The sequence below is a fragment of the Asterias amurensis genome, chromosome 2 (genome assembly GCF_032118995.1).
Source record: "Asterias amurensis chromosome 2, ASM3211899v1".
Classification (NCBI taxonomy): Eukaryota; Metazoa; Echinodermata; class Asteroidea; order Forcipulatida; family Asteriidae; genus Asterias; species Asterias amurensis.
The window spans coordinates 946,746-970,198 of NC_092649.1; the positions used below are offsets into that span (position 1 = coordinate 946,746).

General features: G+C 37.7%; 1 protein-coding gene across 1 annotated transcript; it reads right to left on the bottom strand.

Annotated features, from left to right (window-relative positions):
• Positions 1-108: 108 nt before the first annotated feature.
• On the bottom strand, positions 109-19,067 carry LOC139950267 (aminoacylase-1-like). Its single transcript, XM_071948888.1, has 15 exons — positions 18,863-19,067; positions 15,365-15,429; positions 14,994-15,098; positions 14,057-14,128; positions 12,174-12,196; positions 11,366-11,442; positions 11,111-11,200; positions 9,843-9,899; positions 9,076-9,149; positions 8,039-8,088; positions 6,359-6,416; positions 5,041-5,121; positions 3,754-3,822; positions 1,949-2,025; positions 109-900 (listed from the first exon to the last, which is right to left on the bottom strand). The coding sequence occupies exons 1-15, from the start codon at positions 18,984-18,986 to the stop codon at positions 666-668; spliced, it is 1,257 nt and encodes a 418-aa protein (XP_071804989.1). The 5' UTR covers positions 18,987-19,067; the 3' UTR covers positions 109-665.
• Between the last annotated feature and the right edge of the window lie 4,386 nt (positions 19,068-23,453).

Here is a 23,453-nt window from a genome sequence, read left to right on the forward strand (position 1 = left end):
GGACCTTCTAATTTCAATCCAAGATGGCGCGGGTTACGCTTTAAATAGTATAGATGATTAATCTTACTTCATTTCTTAATAAATGCTGGATTAAATGGTTCAGAAGAATTGACAGTTCTGGCCCCTTTATTTACAATTTTATCTTTCCTCTCATAATGTTAAAATCTCGATATAATTGTAAATGCTAGATTTACACGCAGAATTTCAGGCTGCTTTCATAAACATAGTCATTAAGTTGGGCCACTGACTCGACAATGTTGTCATCCTTAACAGCAACTTTTCATTTTAAAGATTAATATAAAGTATTTATCCCCCCTTGGCACCATCTTGAGTTGTCCAATAACAATTGGGGCAATTTCAAACGGCTTTAAGCAGAATCGTTTACTGCAAACAACTGTGAATGTGCACACACACTCAAAATGTTCTAGATTGTTTAAGAAATTAAATGTTGTGCTCCCAAGTCATACCTTATAAAAAATAAATTTTAATAATGATTTGTCAAATAATAATCAACTTATATTAAACAATAATAAAACAAAGAAATAAACGCTTACCCAATCCATAGCAGTATAAACTTAAAATTGAGCACAATTTTGCACACAGTGTTTTTATCACAAATAGCTTAATAACAATTGGCTCAGAGGTATCCACGTCTGACACAAATCTTAAACGCCGTTTGTGTCCTCCTTGTTTTGCGCAACATTGCCAAGGGCCATGATGATCTCTTCATAGATGCTAATCCCTTTCATGAAGATGTCTTCGTTTAGGAACTCGTTGTGGTCATGGAGGAGGATTGGTGTGTTGTTCATGGGGGAGAACCCAAGGCACTTGTATCCTTCCTTCCGCAGGAATCGGCTGTCCGTTGCGGCTGGGAAGATCTCAAGCTCAAGGTCAACTCCTCTGGAAAGAAGACAAACGAGATCAAAGATCACTCATGTAATTATTCCTTCAACAAGAAAATAGAATTAGCTGTTGCAAAACAACTTACCAACCAAAAAGACCAATGGTGTTAATGCAACATAGAAGTAAATGGCCTGACTTTCCAACCCTAGCAGAGTCTAGGATCGAAATTTCAGGCCATTAACTATTTTCTTGCATTGCATAAGCAGTATAAATAACAATACAATAAATAAATAAATATATAATTTGGTTTTGCAGTGCACCAATGTATGATAAGAACACCTGGTGCATTCCACGTCCTATGGAAACAAAATTGCAGGCACCTTATACTCAAAACACAATTTGAAAACATGACCTTCCAAATTATAGAGCAGCTAGGGACCAACTTAATATAAAGCTGTTCAGCAGAAAATACTGCCTAACAAATTTCTTGGGACCGCTCACAAGGTAAACTTGTAAACATGTAATTTTGGCTGGTCACCTGTTTCTGTTAGAGGAACACGTTGCCTTGGATCGGTCGAGTTGGACTTTGAAAAGCTTGTGTAACCGTTTGTTATGAAATGCACATGGGTAAAAAGATGTAAAAGTAGAATACAATGATCCACACAAACATGCCTCGAAATTGCACAGTTTTCCGTTTACCTCGTCGACTAACACGGTCGGCCATTTATGGGAATCAAAATTTTGGCTCCCATAAATGGCAAACCTCGCAATTTCGAGGCAAACTTGTGTGGATCATTGTATTCTACTTTTAAAACATCTTTCTAACCATATGCATTTTATAAAAAATGGTTACAAACGCTTTTTATAGACCAACTCGTCCGATCCAAGGCAACATGTTCCTTTTAAGCAATACTTCTCTGTGCTTAGCAAGTTTGTTTTATGCTTACATGCTTCATGAAATTGGACACAGATGTATGAACCACTGAACCACTGCGCTCTCCCAGTGACAAGAGGCCAGTTAAATTATAGAAGCAGATGGTAAGCAAACACATCACTTCTTGAGAACGAAATCTTATCTTATGAGAAGAAACCTGGAGGAACTTACACTTTCTTGCAGGCGTCTTCAAAGGCCATCCACCATCTGCTTTTGTTACCAGTCTCGGTGGTATACACCTCAGATTTCTGTCCAAAATACCAAATGTTGTAAAGAGAAAGTCTTGGAAACGATTTGCAGATGGCTGAAATCATTTCCCAGTTTGAAGGGGGTGGGTGCTAATCACTATGAATTATACCTCATAACAACAGAAATAGAACATTTTATTTCATTTCATTTCATTTCATTTGGTTGTGAAGCCACAAAGGACTCTCAGAAAAAACAAAACTTAATCACTGCACTAGCCAAGAACCCAAATGGAGAGAAGACAAAGAATGAGAAGTGATGAGAGAGAAAAACCCCAGAGAACTATTCCAGGGACAACCCATGCAGTAGGGTCTGAAAACCCAATCCATATAGTGCCCCCGGCATAATTCAAAGCAGGGTCTTCAAAGGAAGACGGCTAGGAAAACCACAACGCCAACCCAATCATCCATGTCGAATGCTGAGCTTAGTATGACACACAGTATCAGCACCATGTGACAAGCCTATGGCTAAACTATCCAGATCCAGATCTAGATCCTATCCAGACAATGGCAGCAATGAAATTGCCAAACAGCCAAAATGGCAATTCGTCTCAAAAAAGATCTGCACACGTAACAACAAGCATGCCGTTCTCCTTCATTTACTCTTATTCCCTAGTTTGATTATTTTACTCAGTTGATTTGGCACCATACCAAATGATATCTTTGTAACAAAATAGAAAGTAAAACCAACAGAAAAACAAATGTGCTCTCTATTGATCAAAGCTAAAATGAAGAAAAAAAAAGCCCAAAGGTTGCAGACACAAATTTTACTTTTAGTTGGGTTCCCTACACTAAATACCAATTTGTTAACCTGAAACTGTTTTTATATACAAACCTGATAACATGAATTGAATTAATTGTCACCAGGAATATATGTACTTCTGTCTGAAATACTGCAAAGCCTGGAAATACACATAAGCCAAATGGTACATGTTTCCCTGGTTGTGGCCTTGATGCCCCATCAAAGGTTTCCCACAGACTTAATTCCAATGGTAGTGCCCTTTGCAAAGTGGAAAAGGCCTCGCCCTCTCAAAGATGATATTTCAGTCCTATATACGTGGGAAACTATTTACCCAGTACCAATTTCTTGTTATTCTATAGTTTAGAAAACATAAAGTCAAAGTTTGATAAATGATCAACCCTGGTGCCAATAACTCTGATCCAATGCAGGCTCGTCAACTATGATTGGACAAGAGTTTAGTCAAAGATTTGCAATCAGCCTATCACTGGAAACCAATTGACTGTTTAAAAGCACAGTGCAGAGAGGACCAGTAAACAGAAAATTGATCGAACTTTATATTACAAATACCAGACTAAATTTACTGATTTATTTGATTGAATTACCACAAGTACATCCTGTCTTTAAAAGAACACTTGCCTTGGATCGATTGAGTTGGTCTTTGAAAAGCATTTTAAACTGTTTGTTATAAAATGCATCTAGTTAGAAAGATGTTTTAAAAGTAGAATACAATGATCTACACAAATTTACCTCAAAATTACGTGGTTTTCCTTTTACTTTGCAAACTAACATGGTCGGCCATTAACTTTGTGGGAGTCAAAAATTTGACCCCCATAATTGGCCGACCGTGTTAGTCGACGAGGTAAAAGGAAAGACCACGCAATGTTGAGTGATACTTGTGTGGATCATTATGTTCTACTTAAGTAAAATATCTCTCTTATAACAAATAATGGTTAGAAACGCTTTACAAAGACCAACACAGCATTATTTACCTGAACAAACTTGTAGGTAACGCCTTCCCCAGCCTCAGTTATCCAGTGATCAATCTTTTTGTCCAGCTCCTTCAACAATGCAATAAAAAAAGCTGAATGTAGTGACAACATTTTTTCACTTTTTTACCTCCTACCATGGGTCCAAAATGCTTGGGCCCATGCAAAGACGATCCTCAAATTGGTATGCATAAGTTGTCAAAAATGTTGTATCATGTTTCATTAAGTGAATTCTCTATTAAAGACACTGGACACTATTGGTAATTGTCAAAGACCAGTCTTCTCACTTGGTGTATCTCAACATTTGCATAAAATAACAAATCTGTGATAATTTGAGCTCAATTGGTCGTCAAATTTGTGAGATGATAACGAAAGAAAAAACACCCTTGTCACACGAAGTTGTGTGCTTTTAGATGGTTGATTTTGAGACCTCAAATTCTAAATCTGAGGTCTCGAAATCAAAATAGCGGAAAATTACTTCTCTCTCGAAAACTATGTCACTTCAGAGGGAGCTGTTTCTCACAATGTTTTATGCTATCAACCTCTCCCCATTACTAGTCACCAAGTAAGGTTTTATGCTAATAATTATTTTGATTAATTATCAATAGTGTCCACTGCCTTTAAAGACAGAGGCAAAAATAAAACATCCCTTTCCTCTAGCATAGCAACTCACACCTTTTGTACTCATTTCCAAGAGGACTGATGGTTTTCTTGCACACTCTGTGTACAGAAAACCCACCCACACAGACCGCTACCTCAGCGCTCGGTCATTCCATCCTCCTTCTGTGTAAGCCTCAGTGAACCGGACCCTACTTCAAAGGGCACACATTATTTGTGACAAGGAATATTTACCTTATGAACTGGAGCACCTCAACACAGTGCTCAAAGAGCATGGGTATAGACTGAAAAAGCCGCTTTAAAATGCACACCCAACACAGTAGCACAAAGGGAATTCTGCCTCCCAAAATGACACAAACAAGCTTGTTAAAACTTTTATTTTAAGACAAATGATAAAGTATGATTACCCTGCACAAACGAAAGGAATATATTTGAAAGTATAAACGTTACAGATTTCACACAGTGACCATCACAATGCTCTCAGGTGATACCAGATAAGGCGCACTGTTAGATAGGACACCGACTTTGTTTTGACCTTTGAACGTAAGATAAGTTGCACCTTGTATGTAATGGTACATCCATCTTTACCCAGATGTCTCTTCTACACTACCTCATACATCTGCTGCCACCTACAGATGTTATAAGGAATCATCCATTCGGACGATAACGTACCTTCATGTCGGTGTTTGGTGAGACACGGATGTCAGCTGTCATTGAGAACTCCATTGGCACTATGTTATGTGCAATCCCTCCCTATGTACAGCAAAATAGCACAGTGACTCGAGATGTAAAGAATGCTAACAACTTACACTACTACACATACACAGTGCACATTAGTGGACTGGGGTTGATTAGAGGCATTGACGGAATGAAGGACAAAGGACTGTATGGGTGTGTTTGATTTGCCTCCCTGGGTTGACCCCCAGTGTACCCCCCCCCGGCCAATCAAAAAGCTTTGACGTTATTCCAGGGGCTCACCCGGGTCAGCCCCTAGTGCGCTGCTTGTGGAATGTTTCACTTGGGGCTGGACATCACCTCCAGGGAATGAGTGATCATTCGATTAGCTCTTGTCAGGGGCTCACCTGAGTGAGCACCGCGGGGTTGACACATGGGAAGCTAAACGATCGCACCGTATTTATTGCAGGCCTTGAAATAGAGCACTACAGTCTTCCTCTGCTAAGTGGCTCTTAATTGTTCAGGGAAAATGCAGTTAAAAACTTTGCAAAGGGCACCACAGCAGGCCTGGAAATTCATTTTTGAAAGGACATATCCGTTTCTATTTTGCAAAGGGCACTTGCATTGGAAAATCATAAAGTCAATGGGACAATTTTGAAGGGGCACCAAGGCCAAGACCAGGGGCAACAGAGAGGTCATGGACTCTGTGGCCTGCTTATAAAACAGATCAGACTGGTTGTCAGTCCAGGCTAGGTTTTGTTTCATTGATTTGAATGCAAGAAATGGGAAATATGGCTGAAGATTTAGCCCCACGCCTTTGGAATCGTCTCCCTACTCAACTTTGTTCGGCCGAGTTTCTCGAAATTTTCATGAAATATCTCAAAACTTTCCTGCGCAATAGGCGCAAGCTAAGAACCAACTGTGTTTCCCATTATTTGTGCCTTTTTTTTTACCCACCTTAAAAAGTATTTATTCGTTTTTTGTACAGTTTGTTCTTAAGCACTGTGGTACCAAGTGGAAGAACACTCTATAAATGCCCATTATTATTTTAGAGACAAGTAGTGTTGGTATAGACACGGGAAGGAGATTAATAAAGGACGAGCATTAGCCAAATCAATAATATTCTTTATCCCCGATGCAAATTTAACATCTATTATATCAAATCAGTAACGTCCATGATATGTGAACATTTGTACTATTATTAAAAAAGGGAAAAAGCTGAATATTTCAAACGACTAGTATTCAATTTAGGAATAGGGAAGGATATTGTAAGGGAAGGCTGAGCGGAGAGGGATAGTGGAGTGCTAGTTTATACCTTTATCATGGTGATGTTTGTTGTAGTCACATCACCTAGGGTGGCGCATCCAACCATCCTTCATATAAACAACAAACAAAAAAGCCTTGTGATATGGATTTAGGCAGAAAGTGAGAAAGAGTGACTATATTGCGCAGTTAATAAAGTGAAAAAGGCTTAATATTGCTAACTTGCATTGCTAAAAAATACTTTTTAGTGTGTGGTTTTGAACCCCAGTCATGACATTTTTGTCCTTGAGCAAGAATTTTAAAGGAACACAATGCCTTGGAACCGTTTAATATAAAGAGCATATGGTTAGAAAGATGTTTTAAAAGTAGAACATAATGATCCACACAAGTATCACTCAAAATTGCACGGTTTTCCTTTTACATCGCGTACTAACACGGTCGGCCATTTATGGGAGTCAAAAATTTGACTCCTCCCGACCGTGTTAGTCGACGAGGTTAAAAGAAAACCATGCAATTTCGAGGCATACTTGTGTAGATCATTGTATTCTACTTTTACAACATCTTTCTACCCATATGCATACAGTTACAGAACGCTTTTCAAAGACCAACTCAAACGATCCAAGGCAATGTGTTCCTTTAACTATAATTGTTTCTCTTCACCCAGAGGTAAATGGGTTTACCTGGGAGTGCAGGAATGATCGTTTTGGAGGAAATAATTTCTGACCAAATAACCAGGGTAATAATGTTCATGCACATTAAATGTCCATTATTAAATGTAAAATGGAAGATAATAAGGCGAGTCATGGCCTAGCGGTTGAGAGCACTGGATTTTACGCTCTGGTGTTCAATCAGCAGCGTGTGGGTTAGGTTCCCGGTCGTGACACTTGCTACATAAAGTTGGGGAGGTAGTGCTTTCTGCTCTACCAGCCAGGCTTCGGACTGATGATACCCAAGCCTACATCCGTATAGACTGTAAAAGGGGTAACCCTGTTTTAGCCCTAGGAGTAGGTGGCTCTGGCCCCTAAAAAAACAAAAAATTGTAGCCCACACGTTGAAGTGGTCTTCAGGCCTTACGTGTCTGGCGAATTGCATAAAAAAAAAATCAAAATGTCTAAAGTATGTGTCACACTTAGTAATTACATGTACTACAGGAAGACTGGCCCAGTTTCACTCAGTCCAGGCCTCGCCCCCCCCCCCTCTCAATGTTGATGGGAGCGCAGACCGCGCAATTAGAGCCAACATTGAAAGGGGGCACAGGGCCTTGGTTCAGGTGCCCGTCCAACATGATATGGAAGAATTGTTGGTGCACTGTGTCTCACTGCACACACTGCCTTGGAGACCACAGAGAGAATTCCTGCGTCAGATGGTTCGGCGGGGCAAGCTTTTGAGTAGCAACCTCCGTAGCAACCTCCAGATGAGTAAACCAGCCCTCCTATTCAATCAGAACTGTCTATGGGTGTTTGTTAACTCTTACACAACGACAGAAAAGCTTACCTCGAATCATGAGTGAGATAAAACAACTGTCTCGATAGACTGAAATAATTCAAAGTTGTGGCTTAGCAAGTCATTGTATCAGACATTATTCAAATCCAACTCGCAAATGACTTATTGCCTCATGTGATGACATAGTCCTCATGTCAAAACATGGTGTGAGAAACACACCCTGAAACCCTAGTACAAAATACTGCATAAATAGTTTCTTTAAATGAAGGAATGTAATAAAGAAACTTACTTTGCCTTTTCCTCGCTTCTGTACGTCAGGAGAGAGTTCATAATTTTTTGCTATAAAAAATATGAAAAATAGAACATAACAATCAGTAACAAGAAAAACTTCCTTTGAGAACCCAGTAAACGAGGGTTTTAAACAAGTTTTCAGGACTAAACAATTGATATATGAAGCTGCCTTTGAATCAAGCGACTTTAGCTAGGGCTGCCATTGGCGAAAGCAACAATATTAAAGAATAGACCTTTTTAATAACAATCTGGTTTGAGCCTCTGTTGAGTTGTTAATTCAGACCTAGCCATATTATATAATGGTCATCAGGTGAATAAAACCATTTTTTTTATTATTTAAACTTATGGACTAATGCCTTTTATTTATTTTACAAAAATAGTTGGTATGCAAGTTAAAGCTTAAATACACTGAACACCTTTTGTTGGTAATTGTCAAAGACCAGTCTTCTCACTTGGTGTATCTCAACATAATTATGCAAAATAACAAACCTACAAAAAATTTAACTCAGTTGGGCGTCGAAGCTGCAAGATAATAATGAAAGAAAAAACACCCTTCACACACGAAGTGTGTGCTTTCAGATGCTTGATTTTGGGACCTCAAAATCTAATTCTGCAGTCTCAAAATCAAATTCAAATATTTTAGTGTAAAATTACTTCTTTCACAAAAACTACGTTACTTCAGAGGGAGCAGTTTCTCACAGTGTTTTATTCTATCAACAGCTCTCTATTGCTTGTTACCAAGTAAGTTTTTATGCTAACAATTATTTTGAGTAACTACCAACAGTGTCCAGTGTCTCTAACAAGGTTAAAAGCCACTGTGGGTGAGGGGTTACAAGTAAAAGAATATCAGATGAAAAAAGCCAACTTGAAAAAGCACAGAATACATATTTTCCAAACAGTACCTCATCCAAATAAAAAACTTGAAATGTGAAAAGCATTTGATATTCTTGGAGACTGCCTAAATCTGCTTGCTTTAAATTATTTCAAGTGACACATAGGTCTCTTCAAATATCTTAGCTGACCAGCTGTACATACCAACTTCTCGACAGCAGTGTCTTCGATGAAGCGTGACCCATGACCAGGCTTTCCTTCACATTTTATTTCAAGCCCTGGAACAAATGTTTTAAAATATTGTTTTAAAACTCTGTTTTAAAACTCTTGAGAACATTTGTGTGTTCTATCAAAAATAGACACTGGGAAGTATTCGTCATTTCATTAGAAAAAGACGAGGAACAAGATAAGTTAAGTAAAAAAGCAATCTGTCTGCAGACCACAGACCAATTTCATAGAGAAGTTTAAGCAAATCTGAGCAAAAATAAGCAGGATACCAGTTAAGAACGGTACATGTGAAATGGCATTTTGGATGGTTACCTTATTCTGGGTAGCACAATTTTCTTGCGCTTAGCTAATTTTTGTGCTGAAGCATGCAGGGTCCAATCTTATGTCGTTTTAGTAACTGCTTTAATACCATCATGGAAAATCAACCCACACGGTAGCAGAAGCTTCTCCACTTTGATAGCTCACTTCACATAATAAAGCATTGCTCATCACTCTGAGCCACTCAATATTTGTATAATCTAAGGTTGTCAAAACATAGTGTTGGAATAAGAGCAGTCACTGTCAGTCATTTTCAATATATGTCCAATCTTGCAATGTTTCGATGAGTTATTATTTCCTTTATATATATCCATCACTTTGTGAAAATGAAATGTGCATGCAGAGCTTTATGTACAAACTAAGGCATATTAAGATCCGTCTCTTTAAATAAAAAGGAAAAATTAAGAAAACTTAAGTATCCTTACACCAAGGTGCTCTTTCTCCGTAGTACACAGTAAACTTATCAGTAGGATTGGCCAAACCTGATGAGAAAAAGTTAGATTATTCAATCATTTTGGTAAACTTCTAACTCTGTTTGCAGCCACATAAACTGAGCATCAAGAACGCTTCACTATCTTGTTGTATGTGTCTGCTGGCAAGCCCTCTGTGTACCAGTTCACAGACTTCATTACTTCATGTGTAGGTTTTATTATTGGAAGTGTCAGGGCCAAGAGGATTAGAGCACCAAATTCAAACTCTGGTGTTTCTGATCAGCAGAATGTGGGTTGAATCCCCAGCCATGACACTCGTGTCCTTAAGCAAGACACACAACCATTGCTTCGTCCTTCGGATGGGACAGAATCGAAAAGAGAAGGGGTTCGCCCCGGTGTTCCTGGCTGTGGCTGCTGTTTGCGCCGTAGCACCTTGTAAACCCTTATACGGGGTGCTAACTAAATGGGTCTCAAAATTCATCATTGCAATAACCTATCTTTCTGAAAGTTTGTATATACTCAGCGTTTTGAGTACCTTGTTTGGTAGATACGTGCGCTATATAAGACTTCAATTTATAATTATTTTTATTTGACCAACAAAAATATCCAACTGCAGTTCAAAAGACTAATATTAGCGCAGAGAAACAATATTTTGTGCATGGAGCCTCTAAAATGATGTTCAATCAAAACAGAGAAACAATGTTTTAGCATTGACAAGATGAATTCAAGATGCAGATTTTGTCTTCTTCTTTCTCTCTCATTCTGTTTTTTGAGAAGTTTAATTTTTTTATCAGTGATTCTCTTCAACAAAAAAGAAGACTTACTGCTTTTAAAGCCATTGGATCCTTTCGGTTCAGAAAAAAAATAAAAGTTCACAGATTTACAAATAACTTACAGGGTTTACAGAAGGCAATGGTGAAAGACTTCTCTTGAAATATTATTCCATGAAATGCTTTACTTTTTGAGAAAACAACAAAACAATATAAATTCTCGTTAACAAGAATTACGGATTTATTTTAAACACATGTCATTACACGGCCAAACGCGCGGAAACAAGGGTGAGTTTTCCGTTGTTTTCTCCCGACTCCGATGACCGATTGAGCCTAAATTTTCACAGGTTTGTTATTTGATATAGAAGTTGTGGTACACAAAGTGTGGGCTTTGGACAACACTGTTTACCGAAAGGGTCCAATGGCTTTAAATAATGGTGGCATACTTTTGGGGGTCCTGTCGACAAGGTTATATTTTGGTAAGACTCTTACCTTCATCAAGTCCAAAGCCCATGTTGAGTTTGAGAAACGCTGGATGTTCCACAAACTTCATCATTCCAAGAATTCCCCCAACCTCTTCATCTGCACAAATCCAAAGTAAAAAAAAAAATAATAATAATGATCAATTTGTCAATTTGATGGGCCTATTCATAATATTGTCAAAACAACCAGAGGGCCAGGCTAGCCTATGAGTTAAATCCAAAGTCGAATCAGGGTTTGAAAAAGGGCCTTTGAAAGCTGACATACCTGGCATGAATGTCATGTGAACTGTTCTCAGTGGTTGAAGACCAGCTGCTTTGAGTCGACGAATTGCCTCAATGTATCTATTCAAACAATAAAATAATATGAGGATGAATAAATCATTGAATACTACTACTACTTGTACAATAATAACACCTGATTCTTATATTTAACATGTCCCAGTAGCTAAAAAATGTATACACTTTGCAAAATTATTTTCCCTGTTCATCTGGCAAACCTAAACCGTTACTCAAAACATTCTCTACTCCCTGGGGAGTAGAGAATACAGGTCGGTGAAGAGAAGCATCTCTAGTTTAGTGCATACACATGGACAAAACTGTCCAGACCAGGGCCCAATTTCATAGAGCTGCTAAGCACAAAAATTTGCTTAGCATGAAATTTCTTCCTTGATAAAAACATGATTACCAACTAAATTTCCATTCGCTGCATACTGCCCGATGCTTGTATTCAGCTGTTGTTTGCTTATCCTGAAAAACACATGGAAATTTGGTTGGAAATCCTGTTTTATGACGGCCAAAATTTCATGCTAAGCAAATTTTTGTGCTTAGCAGCTCTATAAAATTGGGCCCCGGAATCCAACCCTCAGTCTGATGATTCAGCAATGAGAATGTGAGCCTGATGCACTAGACTGCTTGGCAAAGATCTCATCTATGTGAACCATGGCAACTCACATGCATTAATTTCCCAATATTCTTGGCGTTTCTAAATGTGCACCATAACTCAATTTCGAAAAAGTTTGGCATAAAAACATACCATCTGGTGTGAAGTGTTTCTAAATAAAATGTATACTTACTGGATCCCAACACTCTTCATGTCCTGTGATTAAAACAAAGGAACAACACATTATTGAGTATAAAACATATTGAATTGAGTAATAGACTGTATTGACAAACTCAATAGTTGCTATGGAAGTCGCCATCTTGTAGGGCAAACCGTGTGCACGTCTAAACGCGTACATCAATGAAGCACGTAGCATTCCCAGTTTGGTTTCTACGGCACATGCACGCATACACAATGCACACGCGCACAGACGCCATGTTGTAGGGCAGATATTTGAATGGTGACGTCATATTCAATATGGCCTATAGGTTTGCGGTAACACCATGTAATAGGGAGTACTTTTTCAGGGTTTACAAATTAAAATTATATTAAATTTACCATATAAATGCACCATACTTATAAATACCAGCTAATGAACGAAAATAGCAGTAAGTGATTAAAAATAATGTCCAATCAATTAGGCACATAAGAGTAAACAGATTTTACTTGCAAGAAAAACAAATGTTTTGAACACCCCTCTCTGGGCTTTTTAAAAAGATTTATGAAAAGCTCTGTCACGTCGGAGCTCCATTTTGTGTTGAATTGAATTGAATTGAATTGAGCTCCATTTTGTGGGAACTATTTTAAAAGGAAAACAAATTTTGCTCACAGAAAAAAGTTGCCAGCCAAAACACCATTTCAGATTTCACATTGTTTCTTGCTTATTTTGTGTAACAACTTTGTTGCAACATGGAGCACAACATAGCAACATCACACAATTGATGTTAAAGTATCAATTTGACTAACGACATCAATGGCAGAAATGTAGCTACATACGTACATTGTAGTTTCTTAACACCCTGAGATTGGGCCTTATTATTAAAGATGTAGATATTTTGAAAAGTATCAACATTTGTTTAAATGATAAAAAAACATACTATAACAAGTTTACATGTAATTGGCATTCCATAAACATATGTTTTTGCTCAAGTAGATATATAATCACTAGCTTTTAAGCAACTCACTTTAAAAATGAGCAATTAAATTGCTGTAAATGTCTACCACAAACCAGGGACAGATGTTGAAAATTAATTTTGATGGTAGTCATAAAAGTTTTCAATTATTTCCCATTCACATAAAACATCAAGTATGTTAAAACAATTCCACATACTGTTGTGTTGAGGGATGATGGGTACTATGGTAGTTATTTGAAAAGCATAAAAAGTAGCTGAACCAAATTTGTTCATAGAAAAAGGTTGTCAGCTAAAATAACATACAGAAAGGTTTGCAGTAACACCATGTAATGACTATTTCTAATGAGCTGGGGTACTTATGAAAAGAACCGTTGGTTTCAACTCTGGACTAGAAACCAACAGTTCTTTTTTGTAACGTTTTTCCACCATGCAAAGTTTCAAATCCTACTTTAAATAACACGTTAGATTTTACGTTCTTGACTGGTTTCCTGCTTAGTTTTGCTGAGCAGTCAGTCAGATTACCATAGTTTAACCAGAGGCTGTCTCGGTGCAAATTTTAACCTTGTTTCCGTTTTTTTTCAACCAGGACCCCATTTGATGGCTCTGCTTATATGTACCACCGAACTAGTTGCTTACAAATATCATTCTCTGCTTACTGTGAATTAACACAAACGTTTCTATGGTACATGTGTTATAAAATTGCCTAGTAACATGGAATATGCACACACACAAGCAAAAATCCATGCTGACCTATGAAACACATGCTTGAACTAAGCTCGGAAGTCCCTGCTTCCATAAGTGCCGACTCTTTGCTTATGGTCAGCAGAGCCATGAAATTGACCCCTGATTCTCTCTACTTGCAACCATAAAATAATTAAAAAGAGCCGCTTGACGGTCACTATTCAATTTATTCTGGATCTGGATAAAAATATCCTAAAAGTACCTGAGTTCCTCGTGCATAGATGTCTCCGTTCTCGTACTTCTTGGCTTCAAACGCATCACACTTCCAGTGCTCCTAGTGGCAATAGTTCAAGGTTATAATTGAAAAACATAACCAACTTCTTTTATCACCTGACAAACATGAACAAGTATGAATTCAGGGTAAAGTTCCTTGGTTGAACAAGGACAAATTTTACTTGCAGGCTTTCTCTATCAAACTGTTGATATGTCAGCTATGAAAGGATTTAATAAAAAGAGATACTTAACAGAAACGAAATTTGTGGGACAACACACACCATGGATATAAGAGTCACTGCAAATTATCTGAAAGTAGTATCTAAATTGTTGAGGGCATCCTGAATTAGCTCAAACCTTTGGTAACACCTAGAGTTATAAACAGATCTCAAGAAGCTTTTTGAAACAGTATCCTATGGGGTAGAGAAGTATATCAATGATCATGAATTCTATTTGTTTGAAAAGAAATCAGTAACAGCTTCTCAGACAAACATAAACATGGTATGAATTCAGATAAAAAGTTGTTGGTTTAACAAGGACAAATTTATGACCTGCTGGCTTTTCTGGCTAACACGTAATGAGCATTTTCTATTCCCCCCCTGAGTTTTGGGTGTCCCTGCTTTGGTGTTTTAAAACTTCAGAAATCGGGAAAGTCTCTCAAAGACAGACAGGTGGCTGATGCGCCTAAATGTACCACAGTTTGTTGGAGGTCAAAAGAACTCATCGTAAACAATTTCACAGAGCTGCTTATGCAGAAAATAATACTTTTCAACAATCTAAGCACAAATGAGCAGGATACCAGTCACAGACTGTGCATAAGACATGACCTTCTGGCTGGTAACCTTATTCTGGTCAGCATATTTTTGTTGTGCGTTGTATTTTGTGCTTTTAAAGCAGTTCTGTGAAATTGGTTCCGGATCACTCACTGGATATACTGGAACGACGTCAGTGTGAGAGTTGAGAACGACACTTTTGAGCGTGGGGTCTTTCCCTTCCCATGTCATGATAAACACATCCCTACCTGGGTGAACCTGGTGAATTAAAACAGACCGCAAAACAATTTTAAAATCTTGGAAAGTGTCCAGGGCTTGCAATGTGGTTGCGTTCATTTTATTCACGCTTTACTAACAAGTTTGAAAATTGTGTGCGGTGAATTTTTGTTAAACTGACGAGTGAAAAACAAGTGCTGTGTCAAACTTTCCAAAACAGGTTGAAGATGATGCAAGAAGATTGATGCACATCAAATTCCTGAATTCATGGAGAAGTCGGACAAATCGAGGTCTCTCTCTGGACTCACCTCCACAATCTGATAAGGAAGTTTGAGCTCATCAGCCATCCGCCTCAAAAACAACAATGCGCCATCTGTCAAAGAAAAACAAACGTGTTGCTGTCCGTTACTAAAATTAATTGCACATCATTAGTTCAGAGAAAAAAATTAAAAGGACAAGGAGCAAGAGTCAGTGCGTCCTACTCTGCTGAAATGGTTTTTAGTTTATATCGTAGGACATCCTGTTTTCAAGGTGTCCCTAAAACCTAGGCAAATCTTTAAAATCTCTAAGCGCAATGTAAACAGTTTCCTCTCCCTTGACCAAAACTTAACTAGAACAGCGAAGCTGCCATGGCGAGCTGGCGATCACCAGATAGAACCAATTAGTGACAGAAAAAACAATCATTTGATCAACTGATGGTCAAAGGGGTGGGGACGTTGACAAGTATGAAGTTATGACATTTAACATTTTCATTACTTTAGCTCATTCAACTGGTACCAGTGATCTTTGAGTTGTACCTTTTCATATCAATACATGTATGTAGCAATATTTGATTACATTTTGCACTCGTCAGTGATGCACTCATTGAGTTTTATCGTTTCATATGCATGTAAAAAGTAATATTTGGTTACAAAGGTTTCAAGTCAGTACATCATTGCAATAAGGAGTTATGCCTATTAATGTGTTCATTGTTTAAGCTCATTCAACTAAAACCAGTGATTAATTCTTGTTTTATCTTTTCATATGAATACGAAGCAATGTTTGACTGAAGTTTCAAGTCAGTACATCATTGCAATAAGGAGTTATGACCATTTGATGTTCTTCAATGTTTTAGCTCTCTCAACGGAAACCTGTGATTAATTCTTGAAGTTTTATCATTTTATATGAATCTACATGTAAAAAGCAATATTTGACTTAAGTTTTTCAAGTCAGTACACCATTGCAATAAGGAATTATGATCATTTATGTTTTTCATGTTTCAGCTCACTGGAACCAGTGAATTTCGGAACAGAAAAAAAAAAAAAAAGTTCACAGATTTACAAATAACTTACAGGGTTTACAAAAGGTAATGGTAAAAGACTTCTCTTGAAATATTATTTCATGAAGTGCTTTACTTTTTGAGAAAACATTAAAACAATTATCAATTCTCGACTACGAGATTACGGATTTATAGTAAACACATGTCATGACACGGCGAAACGTGCGAAAACAAGGTAGGGTTTTCCCGTTATTTTCTCCCGACTCTGATGACTGATTGAGCCTAAATTTGCACAGGTTTGTTATTTTATATATAAGTTGTGATACACAAAGTGTGGGCCTTTGTTTACTGTTTACCGAAACTGTCCAATGGCTTTAACAAATTATTTCAAAACTTTAAGATTTAAATTTGAATTTGTTTCTTTTAAATCCAGATGTCAATGTTTGAGCCTGAAACAAAACTTAAATTTTTTTTTCCCCAAGCAAATTAACATTATTTGAAAACATTGCTGAAAATTACTGAAAATGTGCAATTGTATAAAACAATCTCACTTTAGCTTGTGTATCGTAGGAGGTCCTGTTTTCGAGGTGTCCCTAAAATCGTGGCAAATCTTTTACCTCTCTGTGCGCGATGTAAACAGTCCCTAGATAAAAATTGTGTGGTTTTATTTGCCAAGCAAAGAGTCGCCTCTTCTTTGACCAAAACTTAGAAACACGTAAGGCTCCACTGGTCATTTGCACTTGTAAATGCAAAAAGTTTGGTATTTTAGGCATTTCTACAAGGTACAAAAATATGTCATAATGTTGAGGCCATATAAAAATATTTGACCACCGAAAAAGTTTCATCAAACGCTATTTCAATTCACAATTCATGATGATCAAAATCATGTGACTGAATGTTTTGCTGAGCATTCTTGAAAAAAAAATACCGAGGCTTAAAGAAGCCATGTGCCTTATATCATTTTCTAATATTTTTGGAGATTTTTATTTTGTAACCCTCGTATCAATACTATTATTTATATTAAAATTTAAACATCAGCTTGTTGATTCAATTATCACTGTTTATTTATACGCTTTATTATAAATATTAAGAAAAAAAATAGGAAAAAAATAAATAGAAATCAGATTTTGAAGCCAGTAATTATTCACACTTTTTATATTTTTTTTTTATTTTTTTTAATTTTTTGCAAGTTACCATGGTAATTTTAAAAATTTAATAAAAAAATATTTTGAATAAAATGAAGGCAACTGCTGGCTATACAGTCATACACAGAGTCTCAAAGAACACTTGTAGTCACTGCAGATGTTTCTTCCATGTATGGCTTCACCGGGAAACCATACCTTCTCGTTTGCCGTGAAAACAGGAAAAACTCAAAACAAATGGGGCCAGTTGAAGTCATCCAAGATCGGTGTGTGGTGTGAACATTTCAATGTCCATCAAGTTTTAGTACATGTTTGCATACTTCGTATTAACAAATGAAGATAATTAGGGCATCGGTTGATATATGGCATCATTATTTTTTTCCCAATTCAAAGAAAAAGGCATAATAGCGTGAAAACTGGTAAGCAGAGGATATACCAAAAACAACTCAACTCGAAGACTTAAAACTTATATCCTCTATTTTTTTTCTTAATATTTATAATAAAGCGTATAAATAAACAGTGATAATTGAATCAAAAAGCTGATTTTTAAATTTTAATATAAATAATAGTATTGATACGAGGGTTACAAAATAAAAATCTCAAAAAATATTAGAAAATGATATAAGGCACATAGCTTCTTTAAGCCTCGGTATTTTTTTTCAAGAATGCTCAGCAAAACATTCAGTCACATGATTTTGATCATCATGAATTGTAAATTGAAATAGCGTTTGATGAAACTTTTTCGGTGGGCAAATATTTTTATATGGCCTCAACATTATGACATATTTGTGTACCTTGTAGAAATGCCTAAAATACCCAACTATTTGCATTTACAAGTGCAAATGACCAGTGGAGCCTTACGTGTTTCTAAGTTTTGGTCAAAGAAGAGGAGACTCTTTGCTTGGCGAATAAAACCACACAATTTTTATCTTGGGACTGTTTACATCACGCACAGAGAGGGGATAACTTTCTGTATGGCGCCACCACTTTTTCACTCATTTTTACAAAAAGGGATATATCAATCAGGTAAATTAGATACTATATTATTTTATTTCGAATGAAAAAGTGGTGGCGCCATACGGAAACTTTTCCCAGAGAGGTAAAAGATTTGCCCCGATATTAGGGACACCTCGAAAACAGGACCTCCTACGATACCAAAAACTTTAATTTAACATTTAATTTTTTTTTTAACGCGGACAGCCTATCTAGTTGCGATAACGTAACCCTCCTGTGCCGCTCCTGAGGCATTGAGTGAGGCCTTGAGTGAGTAGCAGTAGTACTATCAATATTACTACCACCATATTACTACCACCATAGTATACTCCCTAAACTAAACTAGTACTAGTACTAGTACTTAGTAGTACATGGTAGTACCAGGGAGGTAGAAATAGTGGGGTAGTACTTACCATAATCGGGATTTGGGTGGACTGTCTTGATCCTGAGATACGTCCTGAAGTTGGTGACAGCTTGATCTTCTGTCTTGGCCTTTTTGGCATTGCCACTCTGAGTTCCTGGGCGTGGTGGGGACATTTTGTGAGAAAGTTAAAAGTGTAAACAAGTCGCTAACCGATCACACTCACGCTCTCGTTGACCAGCTGATCTTACTGTGTACTTCCGTTTTGCTCGCAACAGCGCCCTCTTTCGGTATAACTTCCCTGATAGCTTTATGATGGCTCTTTCGAAACCACACGGCTTTAAATCTTGACGCGCTATCCCCCTAAAAAAACAACAGTTTATTCAGGTTTTGCACATCGTATTTCAATTTAGCTATGCAGACTAATAAATTTGTTGGTTAGACTAATACAACTGTTGATTAATGCATAATTAGAATTGAGCTTTAATTCTCAGTTTCTTGTTCAACCCGCATCATTACCACTGAGCCACCGAAAACATTTATCCATCAGCAGACTCAGCCGCTTGGTAAAAACAAATTGCAAGACAAAACCTACTCATGAAGATTACAAAAAGATACGTTCTACAATAAAACTAGTGTGGTGTACCCATACCCTACACGGTCCCAACCCAAGCCTCGCATCCTCATACAAGCATGCAAAAAACTGTTAATGAACACTAAGCCTCCACCCCTATACGGCGAACTTTGTACAAACTTCTTCTGATAGCGCCCTCTTTTGCATCTTCCTCTTTTTATCTCCTCCGTGCGTCACGTGACCTATAGTGGGTATTGGATGTAAAACAAACACGGCGTACTGCATATATAAACCTGCGTTATGGTTACTGTTGCAATGTTTGGCTCAAGAAAGGACTAAACATCCCGAAATCACTGAAGAATATTCCGGAGTTTGTAACATGAGACCTTACCGGTGACTGAACAATGCCAGTAATGGGTAAACATGTTCTCATTGTAATGATTTTTGTGCAAATTTTTCAATAAAAATCTCATTAAGAAGCTGCAAATCCCTTTATTTTCACCCTCAAAAAAACTAATTAGAAGGGGGTAGCTGTCAGTTATGAATAGGACAACTTTGCGATCTCCCTTATCACAGCCCAACTTCACGCCGTGCACCACAACGCAAAATCCACGGCACGTGAGCTCGCTCAAACCTCAGTAAAACCTCAGTCTTTAGACTACGTAATTAATTACTGAGGTTTGAGCGTGCTCACGCGCCGTGGATTTCCATGCTCTAAAAAGAAACATCTTTTGTAGTAGAATGCTGGGTACGTCAAACAGCAAATGGGATTTAAATCAATGTCACAATATTCAACTTTATAAAAATAGGGCTCCGTTTTTAATTGTTATTAATTGAAAATACAGCCAAATATGGTCAATCGGTAGATTGTCTTCCCATGTCTTTACTGTGTAGCTGCATGGATTTTTCTATACCCACTATAAGTCACGCGGTCACATGTAGACATTGATAGCGAAATCGGTCTGAAGAAAAACACCCTTGTCACACGAAGTTGTGTGCTTTGAGACGCTTGATTTCGGTAGTTCTAAGGTTTCGACTTCAAATTCATTTTAGCGGAACATTACTACTTTCTAGAAAACTATACGTAAATTCAGAGGGAGCCATTTCTCACCATTTTTTGTACCACCAACAGCTCTCCATTGCTTGTTAATACCAAGTAAATTTTTATGCTAACTATTTATTATTATTTTGAGTATAAACCAATAGTGTCCACTGCCTTTAATATTGTTTCCCATTACAGAAATCTCAGATTTCCCTCTGACACCGGCACGAGTGTGGCCTAGAAAAATACCAGATGTGTTATGATAGTCAGCGCAAACATAAAGCAGACCCTGAATGATGGCTGGCGTAATTGGCCGAGTACGAGACAAACAATTTATGATGTATTGGTTGACTGTCGACGTATGTATTTATGGTTTGTGATGGAACGTCATTAGTGTCTGTCGATTTGACACGGTGTTTGTGTTCGCTCTCAGTCGATTTGGTTTAGCGGCTAGGTGTCAATGGAAACAGTTTAGAGGCGGGGTTGAGGCCTTATAGTCAATGGGAGCGTGACCAAAGGCATAGGTCACGGAGTTAAAAGACTAAATGCCTGTGTTAAAAAACACAAATTGACACGTAGGATCCATTCAGAATAGTCAATGTTAAAAAGATTAGATTTTGTTCGAATTTGGTTTAACCTACACGCCCTAATTTTTTTTATTTTTTTTTTATTTGAACGACATTATAAATTATTTACATTGAAGAATTTAGTAATTCCTCCAACGAACCAGATAATTTGATTTACGATCAAAGGCTCAGACGTCATCAGTTGTTTTCAATTGCTTTTTTTAAATTTTGTAGTTTAGCCAGGATTAATGACCATCTTGCCAGATGGGTATTGTCTTCTCATTTTTCGTTGTTTAGTATTATTATATAGGTGATGTTTTTATGTTTAAATACAACTGAATTTCAGTTACATTTTCGCCCACTAACTCACGATTCCGAAAAAGAAATTCCATTAAACATTGACTATTCTGAACGGCTCCCTTGAACCCAGTTGATCCTGCAAATGCGATACTACCGGTCACACAATGCGCAACGAATAATTCGGAAGAGGAGAGATGTTGTCAAACCTTGCAAAACACTCACAGCGAGGGCAGCGGGCAATGTGATATCAAAATTCGCTTCGCATTCGCAGGAAGTATAATATTTGAACCGAGGCTTACTCTGATTGTAAAACAAGGAAGGTTGCGGTACAAAAAACTGCAAGAGCTTTCTTATAGCTAAACTATACCATTACCATTCGTCGTTTACGTTTACGTTTACGTTTATAACGCGGCTGGACCCTTTAAAGCCATTGGACCCTTTCGGTAAACAGTGTTGTCCAAGGCCTAAACTTTGTGTACCACAACTTCTATATCAAAATGTAACAAACCTGTGAAAATTTAGGCTCAATCGGTCATCGGAGTCGGGAGAAAACAACGGAAAAACCCACCCTTGTTTCTGCGCGTTTTGCCGTGTCATGACATGTGTTTAAAATAAATCCGTAATTCTCGTTAACGAGAATTTATTTTGTTTTGCTGTTTTCTCAAAAAGTAAAGCATTTCATGGAATAATATTTCAAGAGAAGTCTTTCACCATTGCCTTCTGTAAACCCTGTAAGTTATTTGTAAATCTGTGAACTTTTATTTTTTTTTCTGAACCGAAAGGGTCCAATGGCTTTAAAGACAGTACAGTGGCGATATTGTTAATATTACTCAAAATAATTAGAGGCATAAACCTTACTTGGTAACGAGTAATGGGGAGAGGTTGATAGTAGAAAACATTGTGAGAAACGGCTCCCTCTGAAGTTGACGTAGTTTTCGAGAGAGAAGTAATATAATTTTCAAAGAATTTGATTTCAAGACCTCAGAATAAGATTTGAGGTCTCGAAATCAAGCATCTGAAAGCAAACAACTTCGTGTGATAAGGGCGTTTTTCTTCCTACTCGCAACTTCGACGATCACTAAATAAGTTAAAAGTGATAAGACAATTACCAATAGTGTCAAATGTCTCAAGTGAGAACGATAAGCCAAATGGTTCTTGATTGTTGGTGGGGTGCAGATCGGACACAACAGTTCTTTCATAACGAAGCTTGGGGAACTGATCGAGGTGCCGAAGACAACCCTTTCATGGCCGGGAGCTTGCTTAGTGTTTGTGCTAAGCGAGTTGGTCACAGATTGGTCCGATCTGTGGAAAAAATAAAGATCAATCAAAGATCTGCACGACGTATACAATCAAACTGTGAATTTCAAAAAATCAAATCGTCAACAGCACGTTTTTTCCTCTCCACCGCATGGCTGTGTTTCATCGTGACAAACCATGTGTCCGGCCGACTAGCTGTGGAAAGAGCTGACGCCAAGCCGTGCTCTCGTCGCACGATCGGCATGGGCAAAAACATCACAAGCATCGGCTTGCACTTTAGCTGCTGACAGAGTCGTATCACGCAAACATGATGACGAGTGTAACACGTCCATCCATTCAAGTTTAAACTTCGAAAGATTTCTTGCCAACAGTTTATACGAGGGCAACACCCTCATTTTTGTCAAAACATCGATTTAGTTGAATTATTAAAGACCATTAAAGTCACATGGAAGTGGTATTTTGTCAAAATAAAGCTTTTGTCACTGGTAATAAATTTGTCATTTGATGAGTGGGATATGACTAAACAATTAACAAAGGTTAAACAACATTATTTTCCATGTTATTTACAGATTTGGAAAAAAAACAGACCCGAGAGGGCGCTGTTCGTGACGTCAATCGAGGCACGATGAATCGCATGCAGTGCCAACACAAGATAGTGACGCTTGGCGCCAGCTAAAAACATGCCCTCAAAGTTGAAACAATACCTGATTTTGTTCACGTTAGACAAATGCTCCTTTAACGGTTCGTTACGTCTTTCAGGTTCGACTTCCCCACTAGCTGGAAAAATTGTTGGGATGGCGTCATGTTTTAGAAAAGAACTTTTCTCTTCATGTCAAAATGTGTGGTGTATTCCGGATTCTCGAACCCCATCTTTATGTGGTTTTGCTGCATCCAGCAGCATGCA